The sequence below is a fragment of the Mytilus galloprovincialis genome, chromosome 9 (assembly GCF_965363235.1).
Source record: "Mytilus galloprovincialis chromosome 9, xbMytGall1.hap1.1, whole genome shotgun sequence".
Classification (NCBI taxonomy): domain Eukaryota; kingdom Metazoa; phylum Mollusca; class Bivalvia; order Mytilida; family Mytilidae; genus Mytilus; species Mytilus galloprovincialis.
In genome coordinates this window covers 6,086,833-6,114,394 of record NC_134846.1, presented here as the reverse complement: position 1 = coordinate 6,114,394, position 27,562 = coordinate 6,086,833, and the positions used below count along the sequence as shown (strand labels likewise).

The 27,562-nt window shown below is 32.0% G+C and overlaps 1 protein-coding gene across 2 annotated transcripts in view; it reads right to left on the bottom strand.

Annotated features, from left to right (window-relative positions):
• Window positions 1-27,562, bottom strand: part of LOC143044317 (uncharacterized) — a 59,279-nt gene that overhangs the window by 15,119 nt on the left and 16,598 nt on the right. The window contains exons 7-10 of one of the 2 annotated variants that reach the window (XM_076216265.1): window positions 27,417-27,505; window positions 25,538-25,606; window positions 24,357-24,498; window positions 20,981-21,081 (exon numbers count right to left, since the gene is read on the bottom strand). In XM_076216265.1, the coding sequence (XP_076072380.1) occupies window positions 21,044-21,081; window positions 24,357-24,498; window positions 25,538-25,606; window positions 27,417-27,505 (338 nt within the window). In that variant the 3' untranslated portion in view covers window positions 20,981-21,043. Of the gene's footprint in view, window positions 1-20,980; window positions 21,082-24,356; window positions 24,499-25,537; window positions 25,607-27,416; window positions 27,506-27,562 lie in introns of those variants that run through there. The other variant, XM_076216264.1, reaches the window with a different exon arrangement.

Genomic DNA, 27,562 nt, shown 5'->3' with positions numbered 1-27,562 from the left:
ACAATGTATCTAGTTTTATGGGAAATTATTTTGCTCTACTTATCTCCCTCATGCAAAGCTCTGATTCCTTTCACGGATTTGGCTATATTTTTTTTGGAACTTTTGGATTATAGCTCTACATCTTTTATATAAGCTTTGGATTTTACATATTATGGCCACGAGCATCACTGAAGAGACATTATTTGTCGAAATGCGCATCTGGTGCAGAAAAATTGGTACCGTTAATGTTATTAAGAGTGTGCGTTATGCATAAAATTGAGAAAGGAAATGGGAAATGTGTCAAAGCGACAACAACCCGACCATAGAGCAGACAACAGCCGAAGGCCACCAATGGGTTTTCAATGTAGCGAGAAACTCCCGCACCCGTAGGTATCCTTCAGCTGGCCCCTTAAAAAATATTTATACTAGTACAGTGTTAATGGACGTCATACAAAACTCCGAATTATACACAAGAAACTAAAATTAAAAATCATACAAGACTAACAAAGGCCAGAGGCTCCTGACTTGGGACATGCGCAAAATTGCGGCGGGGTTAAACATTTTAATGAGATCTCAATCCCCCTATACCTCTAGCCAGTGTAAAAAAGTAAATGCATAACAATACGCACATTACAATTCAGTTAAAGAGAAGTCCGAGTCCGATGTCAAAGAAAATAAATAAAATGACAATAATTCATAAATAACAACAGACTATACTAGTAGTTAACTGACATGCCAGCTCCAGACCTCAATTAAACTGATAGAAAGATTATGTCTTAATCATATGAATATCAGGCATAATCCCTCCCGTCAGGGGTTTAGTATCATACTACCATAAAATATATGAGAAGAACATAACCCGTGTCATGCCAACAACTGTTTTTAAAATAAATGTGTTTATTTCCGATGCAAAGACCCTATAAGTGAATCCATGCTTTGAACATTTGTTCACTTTACTTGTTGAACATTTTAACAAATATACAGGCACGACTCTAGTTTCCAAGAGGTGCAACCGAAAGGAACAATACGATATAAAAAGGAAGATGTGATACGAATACCGATGTGACAAATCTTCACAAGAGACCAGGATGATTTGTTATTACCCTCCCAGTAGGGTTTTCATGTAGCGAGAAACGTGTACTAGATTAATGCTACAAATGTAATGACGTCTCCCACGATTCATGTAGCAGCTAAGGAATCCTACTATTTTTATCATATTAAAAACTGGCTTATCCTGTAATCCACAAAAATGACGCATACACATATTTCTTCTGAATGAAAATTAACGAAATTAAATCCCACAACTTGAAACTCCAGATAATGACTTTCATTTATCCGTATTTGGTCCGGTAACTTTTGGAACCGTGTCATCAAGAACGATACAAAAAAATACATATTCTAGTAAATTGTTATTGTTTTCTTCTATTGTTTTTTTATAAGTGATGTGCATATCGTTTCTTTTGTTGTCTATAAGAATAAATAAATAATTTCGTTGCTAAAATGGTGATCATAACATAATTTTCCCTTTGAAAAAACTGACTATCTATAAAAAAAGATGTGGTATGAATGCCAATGAGACAATTCTCCACGAGAGACCACATGACAAAGAAATAAATAACAATAGACCCCCCTTTGGCCTTTAACAACAAAAACATACCGCATAGTCAGCTAATCTATTCATTTTTTTACCACCAGTTTGAAAAAAAAAATGGTTACAGTTAAGTAATTCGCTTTTATTCTGCAATTAGGTAGTTATTGTACACAAATAACAGGTAAACAACATTTTTTTTTTTGCTTTGTTTGTAAATGTGCAAATAAATTTTCCTGCTACCCACTTTCATGTTGATCAATCGGTAATATGGATATTTCTTTCTAGGTAATAGTTCATTTTGGTGTTTTCTTCGAGTCCGCGTTTCAATAAATGTAAAAATCAGAGACAATGGTTAAGATTTATACAAATTATGCTCAAAAACCAGGTGTAAATTGTAAACAATATTTGTACATTGTCAGAAATATAAAATGTATTAGTTCTTGCTGCGAAACAGGAGAAAATTCGACAAGCCTCGCTTTTTTCGTCTTGTTTCTAAAGTTCGTACAAATAAATTTCACGTTTACCGACAAAGTACATTTTATAATCAATACATTATTCCACAGTTGTTGATATGAATTTATCTTTTTTGTTCAATATTTCAACGATATTCGTATAAATTAGAAACATCAACTTATTTTCCGAACTGAGAGTCATAAATTCAATGAATTTTATTGCGGGATAGACGGTATAAACGATAAGCTTCGATGCGTTTAGTTATGAACGCGAAGGTTCGATAAATATAGCTAAATACACAATTAAATGTTCATAAAGGGATTTACTGCACATGATTATTCATTTTTAAATTTCATACAAATATATTCTATTGGATCTAAATGTTATCATTCTAAATTTTATGTTTTCAGTTTCCGTTAAATATTGCCATTTTTAGATATATCGGTCCCCCTTTTCTCGGCTACTGTTAAAGCGAGACGCTTTTTTTATTAATAGCTAGCGAGGCATGAAGTTCATATGATTCAATCCAAAGTATCCTCAAAGTGCGGAAACAATCATAAATTGATGCAATCTTGTTCGCCTTGAAATCGACGTAACATATTTAGTCAAAATTCTTTTTAACACGAAAGGGAAGGCTAAAATTATTCTGTAATTTTCCTGCTACTGATTATAAATTAATAAAGTTCACTTGTCATGTTTTGTATTGTTGGAATTTCGGAACCCCCTTGTTCATCCGTTTAAAGCACCATGAAACAATTGCCTGCTAACTCCCAGTTTACAAAAATCTTTAAATGTGCAGTATGTCATTGATACGATTTGAGTTCTCAAAATGAATCAAGATAAAATAAGGATAATAAGACATTTGTAAAAAATATAACATCCTTGTTATGTTTTATTACTTTTTGAGAACATCCTTATGTTAAAGATATGAATCAAAGTACTGAAGTACTGAACATCGGATGACTGCAAGTTCTTGTGGACGGTCACAAGCACTTGTCTCAGAAAACCAAATCACATCTCTTTACCTGAAAGTGACGTTAAAGTACAGATATATATTTTTTCTGAGACAAGTCCGTGCGTGGATGATAAATTCAACCTCATCGTAGTAGTGATACAAATCAGTAAACTCTGTATTGTTTTTTATACATTATTTTAATATTTGTAAATTACAGTTACATGTATATATAATTTTCATCAACTTGTATATCATTCTATTGCACTATATTAATTATAGTGCTGTGCAAGTGCATGGTTGACACTCTTCTGTATTAATTCGATTTTTCTAATAGATTAAATTGTGTGGGCATTCGTAATTTCCAGCAAAACATGCAATGTCCCACGCAGAGAGAGGGAGCAATGACAGATTACTCTGCATGGGAGATTACAAACGTTCTTGAGATATTTTTCCGCATGCGGTAACACACTTTTTCTGTAGGTGTGTATAAATATTAAAGATTTTTTACTTTATTTATGTTTCTAACGAGTTTAACGACATTTTCATATTATTAATTAATGTTCAAAAAAATACATTTTTAGGAGTATTCATTTCAAATGAATTAAGAACAAGTGATAGAATGTAATTTTGCACTCGATAATGTCCGCGTATTTATCATTATCATGTGTATAGATCGGTTACAATCTCAAAACGAAGGTTACGTAATGGAAATTTAGGCCACAGCAATACACATGAATGCCCTCACTGTCATCCGATGTAAAATGAATAGAGAAGTTGTTCATTAAGATATCATTAGATAAACAAACACACGGACCTTTTCTTTCTCTTTTTGATTTCTCATTCAATGACCAGTGACGGAACCGAAATTTTTGAAAATGATGGAGCTGCGTTTGTTGGATCTATAAGCAGTTTGATTAAGAGGGGGATCGGGACTCAGTTTTGCCAAAACTCCCTCCTAATTAAAAAAAAAAATACAAGAAAAGAAGTGGCGAGAAAATATCTTCGTCCTCGGTCAATATAATCTGAATAGACGCATATATAATGTGTTGACCTTTTCAAAAGTCTATAATTCATCAATGTAATTCGGCGCCTTCCAAAACTGTGTTATGATTATGTATGCAAGTTATGGCGACCTATGAAATAATCCACTTGGTGCTGATGAAAGAGAACATTACATGAATAAGGACGTTAGTGCTCTCGTTTGAATTGTTTTACATAATCTTTTCAGGGCCTTTTATTGTTGACTTTGCGGTATGGACTTTGCTCATTGTTGAAGGCCGTACAGTGACCTAAAGTTGTTTGTTGTTAATTTCTGTGTCAATTTGGTCTCTTGTGGATAGTTGTCTCATTGGCAATCATACCACGTCTTCTTTTTTTTTTATATCAACCTATTTTCCGTAAAGAAACTAGGTTGCATTTTGTTTTTTACATGTAGCTTTTTTTTTTGCTTCGAATAACAGGGCAGAGCTTTTAATTTCAGTCGATATATACGCCATCTTGAAATAACTACTTACCACATATAAATTCTGTTTGGTTGCTTCATGATGTGGCTGATATTCAGCAACAACTATTGGCTTAAATGAGATAAAGAATTACAGACTGTTCTCTTCTGAGGATATTAAGCCATCAAATGCCGGAAAAATAACTATGTGTATTACATTTCAGATCAAATGTTATTAATTCATGGTCGTTTCATTATGCATATATTACACACTGAAATTGAAAATTAAAATATCAATCAATAATACGTCTTTATTTGCATTGCTAATCTGTAAAATGCACGATTTGTTTGCTAAAAAAATGTTCCTGTACAATGTTTTCAAAAATGCATTAAATGTATTTTATGACTTTTGTCAATCTAGGCACACCCCAGAGAGACACACCTCGAGAATCTTGTATATATATTTGTAAATATTTTGATTTTCAACAAGTAAAGTGAACAAAATATAAAAAGAATGGATGTATAACGCACACTCTTAAAGTAGAACAACATAATTTCCCCTAAAAACTAAATATTTATATTACATTTTTATATCAATCAATATATGAAAATACCAAATTTCCAATACTAAATCAACAACCTGATGCACACATATTACCTTCAGTTCACATTCAGCATCCAATGGATATTACCTTGAAAAAGAATACAGCGAAGTAGTTCAGAGCTTTTTAAAAAGCTAAAACTTAACATTTTCTTAATTTTCAAAGTGTATATAGCACTGATGCGTTTTGTTTTAATCTGTGTTAAAAAAGCGTTTACCAGAACGTAATAGGTGTTTGCACATAACGTAATTGGTGTTTGGACATAACATAATAGGTGTTTGCACATAACGTAAGAGATGTTTGGACATAATGTAATAGGCATTTTCACATAGCGTAATCGGTGTTTGCACATAATGTAAGCGGTATTTGCACATAACGTAATAGTGTTTGCACATAATGATGTAGTTTATATACATAACTTAATAGGTATTTGCACATAACGCAATATGTGTTTATACATAAGGTAAACTATGTTTGCACATAGGGTAAACGATGTTTGCACATAGGGGAACTATGTTTGCACATAAGGAGAACGAGGTTTGCACAAAACGTATAAGTTGTTTGCACATAATGTAAAAGGCATTTGCACATGACGTAATGAATGCTCACAGAGAGTATCAATTGTTCTGCAAAACGCATATGAATTATACCATGATGTGTTGTGTTTTTCACTGGAGATACATATGTATAAACACAACATAACGCCAAAAGACTACAATATCACGAGGTTTACATAGAACAAAGGTGCATCAAAACAAAACCTTTAGAACATTCAGCATAACAATCACATTTGAGACAGGACGCAATTTTTAAATGACATACGTAAAAGAAGAATAGACACAACATAGATAAAATATGAGAGAATGTAAAGGTGGTTGATCATAAAGTTTCGAAGTATTCACAGAATATATAGTAGTTAAAGCATGATGTAATGCCTATTGTACACAACAAACGTTAGCAATGACATATCATACAAGTGTTTGACCAAACAAATAACTAATTTGACATAACACAGAGATGCCGTGTCATGAAATACAGACATTTGCACATAACATAAAGAAGAAACGACAGGACGTAAAGACAAAGCGACAGAACACATTAAATATTTTCACTATAAGACAGTTCCGGCGTTCCATACCTCAATGCTCTTCAATTTCGTTCTTAATTGGCTTTCAACTCCGTTTATTCCAGTATCACATATAAGTCTTTTGTAGACAAAATGCACATCTGGTGTACACAATGTTTACTACTGAGCTAATTTAGTCATTAGGTAGGCAATCCTTAGTATTTCAAGAAAATTTCCGTTTTGAGTGTACGCAATGCATAATTCATTTTATGTGATCTGCAGTTGACTCTTGTTTTTTATGTTTCTTTATCTGTTATATTTTATGAGGAATAATATTTTACTGTGGCTATTTATGTTAGATTAGTATGAATTAATCCAATTAATTCCATTATCCACCTATGGAACGTGCAAATGTTGTCTTTTTTATGCAGATTGTCCTGGCATTCTTGCAAACAATGATCCTGCTTCGATAAGCTAACATTTTCAAATGCCGATCATTTACCTAAATACTTTGACTAAACTCTCCTACAATGACTAAATCAAGGATAACTAAACTGAAGTAACAATTGCAGGTTTCATCTTATCAACAAAGTTTCAGTAAGCATAATCCACCCTTACAGGTACACATTATGTAGCAAAACTAAATGTTGATTCACCCCTGCATTGATTTAGAAGAGTGACACCGATAATCAACCTTAACACTGCAATCAAATACTCAATTATTTTAACAGTGTTATGAAAACATATACTTCATTTGTTTACAGATTAAACATACATGTGCATTATGTTTTACCATTCTGGCAAACAAAAGAGAACATAATGTGTCAGTAAAAAGGCAAATCAGAAACGCCAAAGTCTTGCAATCGATGTCAGACATTTAAAGTGTGCTTTGTTAATTGGGAAATGTTTCCTCTCACCAAAATCTGTTTTGCATTAATAATTTATAGATGCAAATGTCACATGATGGACACCTGTTATTAAGTAGTTATTATTGATTAACTTTTTCTTTCGTGAATTGCATTCTTATATAAATCAGGAAGTGTCCGATGGTATGTGTTTTAATCATTGTTGAATGCCTTACTGACACCGATGTTTGCTCCCACGTCACACATAGATAATTTATTTTAAATCAAACAACATCTCAGTATTTAATAATATATATTGAAAGAATTAAAAAACAAATAATAAAAGTGTTATCTGAATAAATACAAGTATACGCATGATTATTCAGCCAGTGAAATAACCTATATGAACATGATGTATGGATCCAAACGTTTGCTGGTTGAAACATATTTGTAAGCGCTCAAACCTCCCCTAATCAGGTGCAGTGGTGTTACGTCACATAATACAAGAATAACTTTGCTATTAACATTTTAATTTAGACAGATAACTTTGTTTTGAGAGAGATCATTTAGCGGTATACTACTGTTGCATTTATACTCCTCGTGTACGGACGATGTAAAGGTATTGTTAATTTTAAAGCCTACGTATATTAAAACGAGCAAAGAGAACGCCTTTAAAGAGTTATTTCTTAAATTAAGGAAAAACTAATTTTAATCTACATAATTACTATTGTGGAAAAAGATCTACACCTCGGATATTCCATGTATTCTGGGAGGGTACACAGATCTTGCTCAAAATGAGGCAACCATCGTGTTACTTATGTCAGTACAAAAAAAATACTGAACTGTGGAAAATCAATTCGGAAAGTCCCTAATCACATGGCAAAATCAAATGACAAAACACATCAAAAACGAATGGACAAGAACTGACTAGGTACAGACATTTTCAAATGTAGAAAATGGTGGATTAAACCTGGGTTTATAGCGCTAAACCTCTCACTTTGTTGACAGTCTCATCAAATTCCGTTATATTTAAAATGATGCGGTGATAAATCTAATTCGTTAGGACGGGAGTATGGTAAGGACAATAGTCGTTGTCACCTATGCAACAGATAATCGATAAAGGTCTACCAACTCGTGATGGTGTCCGTAAAGTCTTCAAAGGAACGATTCTAACTTCACCACTTTAAACTATTTGATAGCATTTGTTAGTAACAACTTTATATCAAAGAAAGCATTTGTAGGAAATGCAAGCTCTAGAATATTGTGTTTAAATGGAGATTCGTTTTAGTTGACATACAATATACTCGTGAGAGAAAAAAAATATTAACTGATTCATATGAAAATTTTGAAGATGGCCCCTTGAAGATTATTCTACTTACCAAACATATTTATTTTCGCACGTGAGTCAACTGGTAAGCAAGTCTGCAGAAAAAATCACAATATGAAATTTAAAATCCATGTTATCATGGGTTAATTAATCACAAATACCGTTAACTATTGTAAAATCCTACAGAAACAAAAGGTATTCGGTCACAATGACGTCGTGTTTTCGTTTTTTTGTGTGACTCAGTTTTAAATGGCCTTGTCCTACGTCATTCACATCACTGAAGATTACTGTATTTATCTTTAGCGTTGTGAATCATGTGGGCAACAGTCATGTGACATGAGTTGTCGGCTGTTAATCTAGTATCGTTGGAACAAGTGAAATAACAAGATGGGTAGGTTATGAACTTTCAACGAATGTCATAGAATGGATAATCTCGTCGAACATTAGTGACATTCTTAAAATCTCAAGGTGAACTATTGTTGACAATGTTCGAACACTTTTAGTCACAGGTTCCGTTGTAAAAAAAAACAAGAAGTGGCCGACCATTGCTGGAATGCACTGTAAACACAAGTGTTAGGTGTTTCTTGTATTTAATAACAAACAAGTTTAATGGTGTCCCTGTGTCTAAATGTACCAGTAAGCACAATACACATAACATGGGTATCACTGGCATGTGGATAAGAAATTGTATCTTTAGGGAAGTCAATCGAACAAACGATTTGCATGGTGCAGCGAAAAAGGGGATGGACGGTTAACAACCACTGAAAAAGGGTATTTTCTCTGATGATAGCAAAATTATGATTGGACATGATAAAAGTATTTATATGTGACGAAGAAACGAGGGGTAGAGACCAGTCCTTGTTCAACCGCGGACATCAAAAACAAAATTCGAAGTCATGATTTCGTGCTGAATTTGCTGGAATGGCATCGGCACATTTGCTCCTGAAGAGAGCTATAATAATGTTATTAAATGCCAAGATATACTTGATAAACATTTATGGCCAGTAATACACCTGGCATTTTCCGAGAGGTAATCATTGTTTTCTAGGATGACAACACCCCTGCTATCGTGCACGGTCCAACCAATAGTTTGTAGCTCGGATCAGAATTATCGGTATGATCTGACTTGTACATTCTATATAAAACGTTTGGTTGTTTATATAAAAAAAAGAACAAATCATACACATACTGGTGATGATTAAATATAACAATTAATCGTTCAAAGAAATCCCCCGTAATTAGGTCTATATTACGCCTATAACAATATTCAGTGCTTGTACAACTCGATTCCGAATGCATATCAAGTGTTGAGCTCGGCGTTAAAGATCGTACTTTAACTTTAATGGTTTACTTTTACAACTTGTGACTTGAATTTGGAGTTGTCTCATAGAGACTCAAATTACATCTTCTTATATATCTATCATCAAGCTCAAATACACCTAACAGAGTGTTAAATATGGCATGGTATTGGTTGCAAAAATTTGATATTTTTCATTTAAATGCAATATTTCTTATTTAATTGGTATATTTCTTCATTTAAATGCAATATTTTTTTATTTGAATGGTATATTTTTTTCATTTAAATGCAATATTTTTCATTCAAATGGTATAATTTTTCATTCAAATGCAATATTTTTTATTCGATTGGTATAAAAAGTCATTTGAATGCAATATTTTTTATTCATTTGGTATAAAAATCATTTGAATGCAATATTTTTTTATTCAATTGGTACTGGGAACCGTATATATATGTTCCTGATTGGTATAATATTTTTTTTATTTATATGAAATAATTGCATCATGGGAAATTCTTTGACGTCTTAAGGTCAAATTTGCAACAACGTTTGTGATTGGCCGATAATTGTTTGGGTTTTTCCCCTTTCTTTCTAAACATTGGTGACCAATAATTAAAAAAAAAACGCGTCAGAATATCGCCCCTCTTACTTAATCTGGCGTTCGTGTGAGTCCTGTACTGGCTGTTTTATTAAAATCTTGTGGTCCTAACTAGTATTTCAAATTTCGATGGTCAAAACGTTCGGTCCACTTTTAAAAAACTTCCATTGTATATGGATTTATATGCAAGTATATCTTCTTTTTAAGCTCACCTGGCCCAAAGGGCCAAGTGAGCTTTTTCCATCACTTGGCGTCCGTCGTCCGTCGTCCGTCGTCGTCGTTAATTTTTACAAAAATCTTCTCCTCTTAAACTACTGGGCAAAATTTAACCAAACTAGGCCACAATTATCATTGGGGTATCTAGTTTAAAAATGTGTCCGGTGACTCGGCCAACCAATCAAGATGGCCACCATGGTTAAAAATGAAACATGTAGATTTTGGCTTATAACTCTAAAACCAAAGCATTTAGAGCAAATCTGACATTGGTAAATTTGTTTATCAAGTCAAGATCTATTTGCTATGAAATTTTCATAAGACATAAGACATAAGACATAAGACATTTAATTTTACTAAAGCCCCCACATGGGGTATGTTAGTACAACATTTTTTAACAAATAATAAAAGTGTGAACATATTTACATTAGAACAACATTTCAGATAAATTGGACAACTAGTTGTTGGGTTGCTGCCCCTTAATTGGTAATTGGGAAATTTTCGGTTTTTGGTTATTATCTTGAATACTATTATAGATAAACTGTAAACAGCAATAATGTTCAGCAAAGTAAGATCTTATATTAAGTCAACATGACCACATGGTCAGTTGACCCTTTAAGGAGTTATTGCCCTTTATAGTAAATTTTTGACAATTGTCATTAATTTTGTAAATTTTTGTAAATTTTCAAAAAATATTTTCCTTTGTTTCTAAAGGGTCAAGTCTATATAGATAGAGAAAATTGTAACTAGCAAGAATGTTCAGTAAAAGTAAGATCTTCAAACACATCACCATCACCAAAACACAATTTTGTCACGAAACTATCTGTGTCCTTTGTTTAATATGCACATAGACCAAGGTGAGCGACACAGGCTCTTTAGAGCCTCTAGTTTACTTTAAACATATTTTTTTTTCCAAAAAAAATCATGTACAGGACATACGCATATAAATACAGTGATACAATAATACTAAGGGATTCGGAAACAATGTTTCCCTTATATTAATCCGTCTCACTGTAAAAAAAGATAAAGGGAAATAACTGCAAACAACAAAGTTGATTTTTTATCTCAGATCTTTCCTATATATATGTGTACCGGCGGCGGAGTGTGATTACAGGACTTTGTCAAGACTGTCTCACCCAATTACGATCTTAATCATGCACGAAGGACGCTATAAGCCAAATCGCATCGAATCTATCAAAAATTGTTGCACTTGTTTAAACACGAGTATATTGAGGTTATTGCAGCCAAAAAAGAGTGTTTCTATATTGTATGGGAACGGAATTTTTTTCTTATCGTACGTTTTCGGACAAGGGAGTAATTATTACACTCGAGAAGAAAATGCTCATTGCTCTCGATTCTACCACAGGTACAGTTTTTACTTTCTACAATATTTCTCTTAAATAAATGTTCGTTCAGATTACTAGAATCCATCCGAAATCTGGAATGAAGTATTTGTCTTTTCCTGTCTCCATAAAAATAATAATTTGGTATTTTACTTACATTTTGATTAAGGTAACGTTTAAGTGTAAACTAAAATGGACTTAATCTGTTATCGTCCGGGGTTGCATTCCAGGATCGAATAACTGAGGGAAGAAAAGATTTCTGGTAAAATGTAGTTCTACACTTTATAAGTTGCGTGTCATTCGTTCGTCTTGTGTCACAATTATGAATACTAAACAATTGTTGAGGGATAATATCGTTTAAGTAATCAGGCGTCTTATTATTAACCATTTCATGAAATTTTATAATTTTGTGTTTTTTTACATCTTTCTGATAGTAACTCCCATCCTGTTTCGTCGTATAATTTATTTATGAACGATAACGTAGTACCACCAGTAACTATCCTAACCGCTTCAAGTTGCATATTTTCTAGTTTATCACTTAAATAATCTGGAACGTTGTCCCAAATAATATCTGTATATTCAAATAAAGGTCGGATAAAACTTAAATACTAGTATAGAGTGGGGTGCTCATTTTCGCCGGGACACAATTTCGCCGTTTAAGGATTTTGAGGTGTAAAAACTTCAAAGGATGGCTGAAATGGAAGAAATGTGATTTCAAAGAAGTATTTCTAAGTAAATATTTGACTGAATGCCCTAATTTTGAATTCTTTATACCTTTGAAATGTCTGCTATTCATCTATAATGCAATTGATTTGATAAAAATTGTTAAAAGCTGCGGTTATTTGGTTTTAAATAGATGTGTAAAAACGGCGAATATGGGTTCCCATTGACAAAACATCCGGAAATTTCAAACACCTTTTAATCTAACTTTTCAGATGATTTTCTTAAAACAAACCGGTTTTCAAGCTTAAGTATATTTTGCATTTGAAGTTATCTTCATATGAAAATATCAGTATACTTCAAAAACATTTAGACCTGAACATAAACTGTAGAAAACATGGAAAGATGTGGCGAAAATGAGCACCCCAATCTATAGTTTGTAAATACTTTCTTTTCAATTTGAATTTCAAGGCACGAAATAAATTTAATCTAGGTGTTTTCTTTTCATTTATTTTATTGACATGAGAATGCCATTAACCATCCTATTTTTTTAAATAGATTAGACTTTAAATGGTTTTACACTAGTCATTTTTTTGGGGGGCCCTTTATAGCGTTCTGTTCGGATTGAGCCAATGCTTCGTGTTGAAGACCGTACATTGATGACCTATAAAGTCTTTATATTTACAAATTATGACTTGGATGAAGAGTTGTCTCATCGGCACTCATACCACATCTTCTTATATCTATATACAACGTAAACCAGATGTTTCTCAGACTGTTTTCTTTTTTCTTTTAAATCCTTTGCCGCGCGTTGTGTACTGATTGATAACTCAATTTGGAAGAACAAGATTCATTTAAGTTCTAGTTGTTAATTGAGCAAATTTCCAGTAATTGCAAATTCTCTTATGTCGGTGCTTTGTGTCTATTGTCTTAAAATTAGTTTTTTGTGTGTGTCTCGTTCCGATGTTTTGAGTTAATCTAATTGCAACTGATTGTGCAGGTTGTTATTTTACTGTACTGTTACACCACTGTCCCAGCTTCGGGATGGATTGAGTGCTCACAAACATGTTGTTGTTCAGTCCCAGGTTAGGGGAGGATTTGGGATCCCACTAACATATTTAACCCCGCCAAATTCTTAATGTGTTAGCTTGTCCCAAGTCAAGAGCCTGTAATTCAGTTGTTGCCGTTTGTTGCTTTATTATATATATTTGTGTTCGTTCATTTGTTTGTACATTAATTCGGCCGTTAGTTTTCTCGATTGAAATACATTTGTGATTTCAGGGCTTTTTATATTCACTATGCGATGTAAACTTAGCTTATTGTCGAAGGCCGTACGGGGACTTATAGCTGTTGATTTCTGTGTCATTTGGTCTCTTGTGGAGAGTTGTCTCATTTGCAATCATACCACATCTTCGTTTCTATATCAACCCTGCCATATTCTTTATTTACCTGTCCCGGGTCAGGAGCCTGTAGTTTAGTGGTTGTCGTTGGTTCATGTCTCGACTCATATTTGATATTTTGTAAATTGTTTAGTTATGCATGATTAGGCTGTTAGTTTTTTTTTTTGTTTGAATTGTTTACACTTTTCATGTCGGGCCTTTTATAGACGACTTTACATTATCAGGTTTTTGTCATTATTGAAGGCCTTACGATTGTCTATAATTGCTTACATCCACTTCATATTTGAACTACGGTGGATAGTTGCCTTATTAGCAATCACATTCCATCTCTTCGTATTTATATTATATACTCGTGTTTTCATGAACAGGCATGAAATATGTGTCACTGGGTTTTAAAATTAGCAACATACAATCAATCAATTCAGACTTGTGTTAACTATGAGCCATTTTATATTTATTTATTTGTTGGGGTGGGGGACCGAAGGATTTCATATATGAATATGATTGCCTGGTAAGAGCTGAAAAATACGATAAAGAATAGAATGAAATGGTAAAAACTAAAAGATAATAGAATTATAGAAACGATCTTTGATCTGAAACCCTCACACACACACACACACACACACCATAACCATTACTGCCAATACTCGCATATATACAACTCTATACAAATATCTAAATTTGAATCCCCCGCTAGACACAGAGGTTTTTTATCCGCCCCTGTTATATGTGCCTTATTATATACATTAGGGGGGCTAGCTATGATTTTTTTTATTTCAATGTGTAGACTGTAGGGGAGTTTCTTCAGAAAGGGTTTTTATTGGAGGTGTTTTTGCAATACACGCAGACATCTGTTTCTATCCGTGAACAAGTTGTGTGTCAAATTAATTATTATTACTTATCACTCGCATTATTTGCTCGACCTGGCCATAATTGGCATTAATAGCCAGTGCACGAACTAGCACGAACGCCAAATTTAGTTAGAGGGGCGGTATTCTGACGCGTTTTTTTAATCCTTGGTCACTCAAGTTTAGAAAGAAAAGTGAGAAAATCCAAACAAATACCAACCAATCACAAACGTTGTTGCAAATTTAACCTTAAGACGTCAAAGAAATTCCCATGATGCAATTATTGCATATAAATAAAAAAAAAAAACATTTGAATAAAAAATATTGCACTTGAATGAAAATTATACCATTTGAATGAAAAATATTGCATACAAATGAAAGAATATACCATTCAAATAAAAAAAATATTGCATTTAAATGAAGAAATATACCAATTAAATAAGATAGTTATCAAAGGTACCAGGATTATAATTTAATACGCCAGACGCGCGTTTCGTCTACATAAGACTCATCAGTGACGCTCAGATCAATTCAGTTAAAAAGCCAAACAAATACAAAGTTGAAGACCATTGAGGACCCAAAATTTTAAAAAGTTGTGCCAAATACGGCTAAGGTAATCTACTCCTGTGCGTAAGAAAATCCTTAGAAATATTGCATTTAAATGAAAAATATCGAATTTTTGCAATTAATACCATGCCATAGTTAAAGGTAAGATTTGTTGATTCATTTACATTCGTATGAACGACTTACGATAGTCTTGTTTTACAAATGTTTTGTTTTGTTTTATTATTTTGTTTTATTTTTATAGCTTATCTAAACTGAATATTTAAATAGTTATTTTTCTTACTGAAATGCTGGAAGAAAATTTATCAGATATGTTCATTTTCTTATCGTGTCTTATTCCTGATAAATATTATTTAGTTTTTATTAATACCAGACTTGGGGTCATTTACATTGGAACGTAATTTAAAAATGCTCAATTACACATTACATCCAATTACATGGAAATTGTAATGCATTACAATTAATAACAAATTATTTTTCAATTACTCTATCCCTGATTATGAATGCATTATTGCGGGAAAGGCTATAGTCGAAACGTGCACGTGGTGTATGTTTACAAAGATAAAACAAAATTAAAACGTTGCATCTTTGATGATTGTTTTACAGTGCCTATGCCTTTGGTCTTGCTCCTCGCGACTAAGGTTATTCCTTACTCAAGCTTTAATTAATAGTACCAGTTCAATCGTCTGGTGTTTTTTTTTTTTTTTTTTTTTTTCAATAAATGTGAAGTCGATAATGTTTATAATATTACACGATGTATTTTGTTTACAGTTTGATGTAGTAGAAATTATTACAAACCTAATCTTGAACAGGATCCTTTTTTTTTCTTGGTAATTTGTAGAAATTTACCTGTTACGTCACTTTTGTGCGTCGATCTATTAGGTTGACATACAATGCGTGGTTCGGCTGTACATTTTTTTATGTGCTGACCTAGGTTGTTTTACGTATTCTTTTTTATTCTATGGTTAGTCACCAATTCGGTGTTGACATGTATATAGATATAGCAAGATGTGGTTTGAATGCCAATGAGACAACTCTCCATCCAAGTAACAATTTATTAAAGGTCAAGGTACTATAATGTGGTCATTTTTATAAATTTTCTGTAATGCAAAAGTGTGAGTTGTTCTAAATTCTAGGGATTTTCTTATCACAACCAGATGACCTTAGCCGTGTTTGGCACTACTTTTTGGAGTTTTGGGTCATCAATGCTCTTCACTTTGTTTTGGCTTTCTTCACTATTTTGACCTGAGCGTCACTGATGAGTCATATGTAGACAAAACGCTCGTCTGGCGTATGAAATTATAGACCTCTTAAATTCAATAACTAATAGCATGTTGTAATGTTCTATTGCATTGTTGTATTGTTAATTTATGTAATTCTCTGTCCTGAATATGCTACCATTTATTTGTATTGTAGTCCTGTCATGTTATGTTGTCGTTTTAGATGTGTATTTAAAATTGACATAAAAGCGGGAAGTTTTGGGTAGCCACAAAACCAGGTTCAACCCACCATTTTTCTTAAAATGTCCTGTAGCAAGTCAGGTAAATGGCAATTGTTATCTTATAGTTCGTTTCTGTGTGTGTTGCATTGTCTTGGTTTTTTGCACTTGAGTGTTTCTGTTGTTTCGTTGTTTTCCTCTTATACAACATGTTATATTTGATGTGTTTTCATCAGTTTTAGTTTGTACGATGTAACCCAGATTTGTTTTCTATCAATTGATTTATGACTTTCGAACAGCGGTATACTACTGTTGCCTTTATTTAAACAACTTTTTCGTAGAAGAAAGGGATGTTCGAAGGCCGTTGGATTTCCCGTTTGAATGGTTTTACACTAGTCATTTTTGGACCCTTTAAAGCTTGCTGTTTGGTGTGAGCCAAGGCTCCGTGTTGAATACCGTAATTTGACCTATTATGTTTTACTTTTACAAATTATGACTTTGATGGAGAGTTGTCTCAATGGCACTCATACCACAACTTCTTACATCTATATATTAATGGTTTATATTGGTAACAACGTTTATCTTCCTTTAAATGAAATGATGTCAGTTCATTGTATTTTACTGACTTTTAAAGTTTGTATATCACTTAATTTTGTTTTTGTATATTTCTATTACTCAAGTTGTCTTATTGTCTGTACGTGTTGTATTTTTATTAAAACTGTTTACTAAAATACCGTTTTATTCGAACATGGTTTAGTGATTAATCAGTAGAAGAAATAATTATGTTGAACAAAATAAAAATGATACAGGACAACAATAAATTCAAAGACATTTCCATAAACTGATCACCAGAACCTTACAAAAGGCAACAAACTTTATCAATATTAAATATATATAAATAATAAAAATAACACTGAGTTGCTCCATTAACTAGAATAACCAAAGACATTTTGTTTATATCAGCGTTGTTTAAATACCCATGACAGAGCTATAATACCAAATGCGGCATGAAGATAATAGCAAACTTCATCGAAGGTCAATTTTGCCACCGGAGCTAGAACCTAATATGATTGTTTATAATTACTGAATGTATAGACGTACAATGTAAGTAAATAAACTCATCATAGATGCCATGAGTTAAATGTTGTACGCTAGACGTTGATTTCGTCCATAAAAGAGGGACGAAAGATATCAGAGGGACAGTCAAAAAAAGACTCATCAGTAATACTCCAATAACAAAAGTTGACAAGGCCAATTAAAGTTTAAGAGTATTGCATGTATTGGCAACACATTTTATATTCCTAAAAGTTTGCCAAAGAGAGCTGAGATGATCTACCTCCATATTAGAAAACCCTTAGACGTACAATATATGTCGAAAATTCAAAGTTATGTAAACTGTAAATTTACAGTTGTTACCATATAAATGATAAGAAATGTTTGGTAATCATCATGTCGGTAACGAATCATTGACATTGTATAGATAATAACTTTTCAATCTCGCAGTCAACATGTCCAATACTTTTCATTAATCAAAGCCATTACATTTATAATATGGAATATGCGCATAGCCATAAGCTTTTCTCAGTGAAGTTTTTGTATAATTTTATGATAGGAGTGTTTCTTTTTAATGAAGTTATGTCATACCTTTTAATGTGTCCAACTGATAATATCTGGAACACTGCTTATCTATTTGTCACCCATATCGTTCGTGTCTATGTAAATCTATACTTACCGTACATACCTAATCTTAAAGACTGACAGTTAACAAAAATAAATGATGAAACATTTGTTTTAAGTTTATTTTTATTCAATTATTGTGTATGCAATATAGTCTATCAATCTAGTAGCGTATGTCGGTTTGTTTTGATCTTTGGTATTACTCATTATGAGTCTCATTGGGGTATAAGCGTCACGCAGGATTAGAGAATTGTTAGCGTGATACGCGCGATGAGGGATTCTGACAAAACAATCAGTAGAATCAGGGACAAGACTCCCTCCATGTAAGTCCCGTCTCAGTGCTTATGATGGTTGCATACAGGTATGACGTCTTTGCTTACTGCGTGAATTATTTAAATAAAATTTGTGATGTTTATCTTTTCGATTTCTTTAAAAAACAAATAAAATACAGAATAATGAAAAATATATAATTCAAATTTTGAACATGTATATTCAATATTCAATATAACTACAGTCATTTTTAATATGAATTATCTTAATTTACCTGTGACAGTGTTTCTGAAAAACTAATGCGCGCGCCAATGTAATCACATACTGCGCGCAAACGTAAAACAGATAATCACAAAATGCGCGCAAATAAAATGCGCCCGCATAACTTCCACTTACGGAAAAGCGAATTATGTTGTACAAACGGGTAGCATTATTTGCGAAATAGTCAGTAGCAAAATTGAACAAGTTGGAAAAAAGAAAAAATCCCGTTTACTTCGAGAATATTTTGAAATTTGTGCTAAAACAGCTCTTACTTTGTCTTAGTGTACCTTTTTATACTAGTATGCGGCAATTTTTATTTTTTTTAAAGGATTATACATCCATCCGTAAAACAGTGTTGAATATAAAAAAAAAGAAGAAAAAGAAATCTTTTATAAAATGTTATCTTAATATTTACGCTTTTCAAATGTAACGGGAGATAACTTATTTTAAAAATAAATATTTTCCTCTGAAACAGATATGATTGTTGACAAAAAGAGTTACATCCCATTATAAATATTATTAAAAAAGTAATACGATCTTAAAGAAATATCTGACAAAGTGCACTGTATAGAAGTGCATTTCGTATATATATGATTATAATAAATATTATCAAATGGAAGAAGAATGTCAAAATGCAAAATATATTTAGTCTATAATAAGGGAGATAATCAAAACTGCTTGTTTCTAAAAATATCTTCTATTTGTGTTTATGTACTTCGATAAAATACATGTTGTTTAAACTATTCATTACTTAATTATTCCTTATAAAACGATAAAAACAAACGATGAAATGTAGCCATTATATATAGAGCTCTTGTTATTTGTTGTGTTTTGTATTTTCTGTTATTGAAAAAAGATAAAAAGATAACCAGAGTGTCCATGGAAATCTGACGAAGACCTATAGTTAGTTGAAAATCTGTAAAGGTTTGAGGATTTTCAAGATTTGAATAATTATTTACGTAAGTTGTTAATATTTTTGCAACGAAAGTTTTTCTTTTTTTTTTTTATCTTTTTGGACAATTATAATAAGCCCGATCGTAAAGTTGTCTTTTTTTCTTATTAACTCTCCATTTTATTTTGTACAACATGTATTCATCTGACAGTATTGAAGCCTTGTTGACCCTTAGGAAGAAGACGTCATCATTGAAATACAACAAGATACATAAACACGTTACGAAAACTGGCATTAAATTTCAAATTTACCGAACAAAAGTTAATTAGTTTAAACTTGTTATTTAATCCAAAATAATTTAATTTTGGATGTAACGCGTCTTCTGATTGGCTGACGTTATTTTGTTATGAGCCCATAGACATAATTTAGTCATGTGACCGTGACGTCATCAACGTTTTTTCATGGTTTTCTACGGTTTAAAATGAAATTTAGAATTAAATTATAAGAAATGACTGTAATCATTTTTTCTGTCTATTCGAAATAACATACAAAATGTGGTGCACACTGTTAAATAACCCGCTACGCGCGTTATTCAGTGTGAACCAAATTTTTTATGTTATTTCTTCATAGACAGAAAAAATATTATAGTCATTCCTTAATTAAATTTCAGTTAAATTATCTTATATTAGTAGTTTGTTAAAATATAAACGTATGTTTAAACGAAAAATTAAACGGTGATAAACTAGATTTAAACCTTTTAAATAACAAATTTAAACTGGTATTATTTTTCAAATAAATAACAAATTTAATAACCCATAAATCGAAATTAAACTTAAGAAAATAAGAAATTTAACAAAATTATGAAACTTTAATAAACTACTAAAATAATTCTTCATAAATCAGACCTTAAATTCAAAACTAGAAATTTAATATATGAATAAATTTTGTAAACGTATCATTTCATGCAGTGATAGTTGTTAATTTTTTTGTATTTGGTCTCTTGTGTCGTATTTTTTCGTACAACATTTTCTTAGTTTATTTTCTAACAAATAAACATACTTCTACATTGACATGTGAACATCAAAATCATCAAATGTATTTTTGTAACCTATCACACTGCAGTTTTACCAACAACACAATAAGGCGTAGCTATCAACAAGATAGCAACACAATGTTACCATCGTACTTCATCGTAACAGTACAGCGTCAACCCATCACACTTCAGCGTAACCATAATTACATGTATAGTAAACCAAATAAAATTAACTCTTGGGTATGATTTATTTCAAGCTAAAGTTACAACTCTTGTTTTCAGCCCACGATATCTATGGTCCACAGACGGAAGGAAAATTACATTTCTGCTCTGAAATGAGAAAGCATACGTAAATACACTGCAACGAAGCAAAAAATTACAAACAATGTGTAGCAAAACATTACATACAATGTGTAGCAAAATTCATATATGGTTATCTTTGCCTAAATCAGTTCAAACCGTTATTTTTTAAAATCGTAATTTGTAAATGATAATTTTGTTGCACTTCAGTGTTTCTGTCGATCCTAGTTTGTTTTCCTCTTATCGTTGATGTGTTGCCCTCGGTTTTAGCTTGTAACCCGGTATTGTTTTCTCTCAATCGATTCATGACCTTAAAATACCGGTATACTACTGTTGCTCTTACTTAATAAGTAAGTATATGTTATGAAGTATTTCAGAAAAAGCTACTGAACTGACAATAATATTAAACAAATAAATTAAGTCAATTCGAGTTGTCATAATAATTCATGTATCATTTATGTTTAATTCTGAAAAAAAGAAGTATAAAACATGAGCATATTTTTTTATTAATAATGGAAATAACATATACTTCAATAGCTGAAGTAGATTTTTTTTTTATTAACTATTTATGATATATAGGTGTAATACCACCATTGATTTCCCCCTTTATTAGTGTTTGTCTTTTTAATTTTTAGCCATGGCGTTGTCAGTTTGTTTTATATTTTAGAGTTTGACTGTCCCTTTGGTATCTTTCGTCCCTCTTTTATTAGTCTTTGTTAAAGGAGTAGGTGCAGTAAGACCCCTTTTTGGCAACAAAATATAGCAGTTTTACAAAATTGTTAAAATGTAAACTTTAGTTATTTATTGGAAAGTTGAATGCTTCCACTACATAAATATGGGCTGTTTTTTACTATATAATGCACATATATCGGGTACTAGCATCAATAAGTCATGCTGAATTACTGAAATCTTCAAAATTGTAGCATTTTACTTAAATTTTAGACGGTTTCCGTCTTTAATGAAAGTGGCCGCATTTGTGTTCATTCTTAATATTGAAATGTAAATTGTATTTGATGATAATACACAACATACATAAAAGTTGAGGATGAACACGGATGCGGCCACTTTCATTTTTGACAAAAAACATCTGAAAAGTGACATTTTTTGGCATATTTGATAGACTTTTCAAATCTAAACTTGAATCGGGGCATTTTTTAATGACTTAATCAGTTAAAATCTTTCACATCAACTAATTGAATCAAGTGAAATAGACCCTTAAGTGTTTGAAAAGTGTCCAAAATCTTTCGTTAGTTGAGCCTGAAATTTGAGGCCAAAATAGGCCCTTACCGGACCTTCTCGTTTTCACTTTTTAAAAGATTGTTTCAAATAAAAAAATTCTTGACATGAGTTTTATCCTGGCCAGTACTATAGAAAAATATTCTCATAACATTTCATTGCATATAAAAAAAAAATTAACCATCACTGGAAGTTAACCAATCAAATGTTCACCTCTTTTTTAACTGTGTACAAGCTTTAGTAACCATTCAACCTCAAGTTTTTGAATATTCTATAGACACCCCAAATAAATTGAAATGGTGCTTTGATATATGTTTATGACATAGAAATGTGCTTTTGCAATGGAATGTAGGATTAATTAACTACAACTGTCAAGTTCAAGGAAATTTTTTTTTCGACCTATTTTCATATGCAACCGGATGTGACGTATTACGATTTGGTGGTATTACAATTTATAAGACTGGTCTATAATCGACGTCCGATCCTCCAACTGACGTCCAAATCTGACGTCATAATGAAACTTATTGTACCGCAGGGTAAATTAGCACGTTGTGATTGGTTTAACGCCGTCACGTGGTGACCCCCTATAGATCCGGGGGTTAGTAAATTTCATAGGGGGTTCACGACGTCGCATCTACTGTTAATGGTGACGTCATCTATGAATGTTGTTGTGTTTTATTGTTTATTCTTTCTACAAAAAACAGAAAAGGGCCAGCGTTCGCTAAATTCGTTATACGGTTAACTACTGGCCCCTACGGACCATAGAGGGTGAATAAAATCCAAAGGAGATACGGCCTCCTGCCTCATCCCCTGTAGATTTTACTAACCCTCTATCAAGTCGACAGCCCACAAAATTACCCTCAAATCGACCTTCAGTAATTGGCTTCTCTTTTTGACGTCTTTTTTTAAGACCTTGCCTTAATGACGTCACAATTTTATTTAAAGAAAAAACTGTCATATTCCTGATATGATAAAGGCATTTTCCTTATAAAATTGTTGGTTGAAGCGAAAACTCAAAAAGTCGTTAAACAGAAATTGTAGGGTCCAAATAATAAAACTTTTCTTTAGCAGTTGACATTATTTCTTTATTCTGTCTATTGAGACTGTATAATGCTCCTAGATGTTTTTCTCTTATCTTTATATTTGGCTGCTGTCTAATTTAAAATTAAACGGTTTGCTACTTACCCCCTATGGATCCATAGAGGGGAAGTAAAACAAATATTGGACACTGATTTGCAAACGAGACTTTACATTTGATGTCGCGGATCGATTGGCTCAAAGGATGTGGAGATACCGGACGTCGATCTGAGTCCGTTATGATTTTGAAGCCATAATACAAAATATCTGACGCCACAATGGAAAAAAGATTTGTGTATGATGCCTATAGTCTGAGCAGCGCAGATTCCCAGATATGGTGACCTGACTGACTGTTCATAGTAAATATAGTAAAGAGAAGACCGTACTTTGACCTGTGATGGTTCACTTTTACGTACTGTGATTTGGATGGAGAGTTGTCTCATTGGCATTCATACCACATCTTCTTATATCTTTTTAGAGAGACAAATCTAACAAAAAAAAAACCCGACTTCTAATCTTTTCAATCATAGTAAGATGGTACTTGAAATCTGTGTAGTAACAGTTATTGCTAAATATCGCAAACTAAAATGTTCTTTATAGAAAACGAAATTGATATAATAATTTAAATGCAATAGCTTGCTTATGGCTCCTATTGATTCTTAAATTATACTCATGTTAAATACCAAATTGTGTATGCTTTTCAACATGTTCAATTTTAAACTTGTTAGGCTTTGTTACTATTTTGACCACTGGTGAGTCTTATGTAGACGAAACGCGCGTCTGGCGTATCACATTATAAGCCTGATACCTTTGATAACTTTTATTTCACTTGAGTTGAATTTATAAAATAAGAAACGTGACGTATCACTTACAAAATGTAACTATCATATTTATACCGAAAATAATAATTTTTGTTGATATTGATTTTTTATCTCAATATCCTATTTTAAATTACATGTCAAAACAAGACAATATAAACATAAAAATAATACTTCTGATAAGATATCTACAATCTTCTGCGTTACATTGGTTAGTATTGCAACATGCTGAACAAATATCTGTATCTCCATTGGCTCGTCTTCCTTGACCTAGGCCGTGTGTATAACTATAATCCTTTAACAGGTGGTCGCACAACTGTAATATATGTATAAATAAAGGCAACAGTAGTATACCGCTGTTTTAAAGTCATAATTCGATAGAGAAAAAACAAATCCGGTTAACAAACTAAAACTGAGGGAAACGTATCAAATATAAGAGAACTACGACACAACAGAGACACAACACCGAAATGCTTTTCTTATATAAACTTTTCAATTATGTATTTTAAAATTTCTATCAAGTTGAGCCCTTTTTTCCAATTTTTAAAGTCATGTAACAGAACTACTTACTTTTGAATTTGATTTACAAAAACAATATATTACAAATGCATACCAATGGAATGCACACACTAGCATCATACGATTATTTTAATTCATTTAAGAAGCAAGCACGTCATGATCTTTTTCTGATTGATTTTTATTTGAAAATATACATGTATTTATAAGTAGTTTTTGGGCTGTTATCTGCTGTTTGTTTGGGTTTTTATCTCTTTGACATATTCCCCATTTATTTTCTCAATTTTATTATATATTGGAACACATTTGTAACACAGATTGTTAATCGGAGTTTTATTGACCATAATGATTTACTATTTACGTATTGTATCAACATTTATTTTATTTTTATTTTGGCAGTTGTATCACTTTAAGACCACACTATGAATTATATTAGACACTGAAAGGAAAAGCTTTATAGGAATGTTTTGCCAATGTTGAAATGTATTACTCAAAGACATGCATTGTATCTTTCTCATTGATTTATTTACGAAAAATAAAAATGAATCGGACAAAACGTCTGCTTTACAAAATTTAGAATTTTTGAAATACTAAGGCTTTTCTACCGCAGGCATAGAATACCTTAGCTGGATTTGGCAAAACCTTTTGGAATTTAGGTCCTCAATGCTCTTGAACTTCGTACTTTATTTGGCCTTTTTTTAACTTTTTTGGATACGAGCGCCACTGATGAGTCTTTTGTAGACGAAACGTGCGTCTTGCGTATGTACAAAATTTAGTCCTGGTATCTATGATGAGTTTTTTTAGATATATATTTTTTATTATCTTCGACATGAACTTACTAATTTCCTCTCACATCCAAGTTGATATCGTACTACACCGCCACGAACGAACACTCTTTGCACACAAACCTATAGACAATTTAGAAGCGCAAATAAAATACAAATAAAATTAATAATAAACAAAGTTCATTATGGAAACATGAGAAGATACTTATAGTATGCATCACACATCAATAACTTCAAAAGATATTATAATGTTGATAAAAAAAATAGACAATGTACAAATTGTAATACCAGCTCTATCATGTCTATTGAAGATGAATACCATTTTATACTTGAATGTAAAAAATATAGTCAAATTCGAGAAAAGTATATAAAAAAAGTATTATTGGAGAAATCCTTCTACATATAAACTTATCCAGTTTTTATCTGTCAGAAACATTGAAGAATTGAATAACTTAGGTATAATTTTATTTTTAAAATCAGAAGAAAAACTTAGTATTTAATTGCAGTAAATAGTATAATTTTTTATTTGTTCTCACTTAATTTAAGTATTATATCAATCTCTGCTCGTATTATGTATTATGTATTATGTTTTATATTTTCTTTCATGCACATTTCTTTACTTACATATATTATATATCTCTTGTAAAATTCTTATATTGGTGTAAAATTGTGTATAGGTATCCTATAAGCTGTATTGCCTTCGGAATGAAGTATTGAAATTAGAAAAAAATACCAAAACCGAACGTTACATAATGGACCCCATTAATACGCACAGAAATAAAGATTGAGTAAAAAGTAAAATCACAAAAATACTGAACTTAGAGGTCCATAATCACATGGCAAAATCAAATAACAAAACGCATCAAAAACGAATTGACAAGAACTGTCATATTCCTGACTTGGTACAGGCATTTTCAAATGTAGAAAATGTTGGATTAAACCTGGTTTTATAGCGCTAACCCTCTCACTTTGATGACAGTCGAAATTCGACTTCAATAGTTTTGTTCATAACTACGAACCATTAAACAAGATGTTATAGGGTTTGCAAATTTGAGACTTAACATATAAAAGTTAATAATTTGGTTTGTTTGTGAATCACTCACTGTATAATGTGTGGTATGTCGTACCGATACTATTTCAAGATTATTGATAAATTAAAGGTCGAGAACTATTGATGATATATATGACAAATATGACAAGGTCGAAGCGAAACCATTAGTAAAACTGAACCTAACCATACGATTCCAATAAAACTACTGTTATAAAGCATCAGATATTTGTCAAATATTCCATGCACTAGGGTAAACATGATAGCTTTAAATTTATGGTTGTAATGATTTCTAATTCAAAAAGTTTATGTAGCAGTTAAACACCAGCTGGTATCAGCCAGTTGAGGTTGATTAACTCAATTTATAAAAAAAATGGTTGATTAAAAATACCGAACTCCAATGTAAATAAAGAAAGGAAAAGTCATTAAAAACAGACAAAATCAAACGTCATGCATCGACAACACGAATAAAAAATAATTGGCTTATGTCTGACTTTGGTACATGCATTTCTCAAAGAAAATGATGTAATTGACGTGGTTTTATAGCCAGGTGAACCTAAAATGACAATTGGTAATAGTGTAGGTCTATTGACATACATGGGTGAACATACAGACATAATATATACATGGAACAATTATTGTGAAAATATATACCACAACTAACTAATATACATAGGTAGCGTATGCAGAACTTTAAATGTTTTGAGGTCGATATTATTTAATTATTATCTAGCCCTAGGATTTGTCATCCATAGAAACAAGAGTTTCCTCTCGTCAAATTTATTTTCCTGGGGGGAAAATACGTCATTTTTACTTTTTATTTTTTTCCAATTTACTTGCATCTTGTCACAACATAACGAAAAATAGGTTTGCAATGTTACCTACCTCGTTTGGTGTACACTGTTGGCTTACAAGACATAACTTCGGGGAAGAAACGCTGTCACACGATAAACAAGTATCAACTATTACTGGATCTAGATACAAAGCAATTAAAACAATTGTAAATAGTACTAAGTAAAAATACAAGAAAG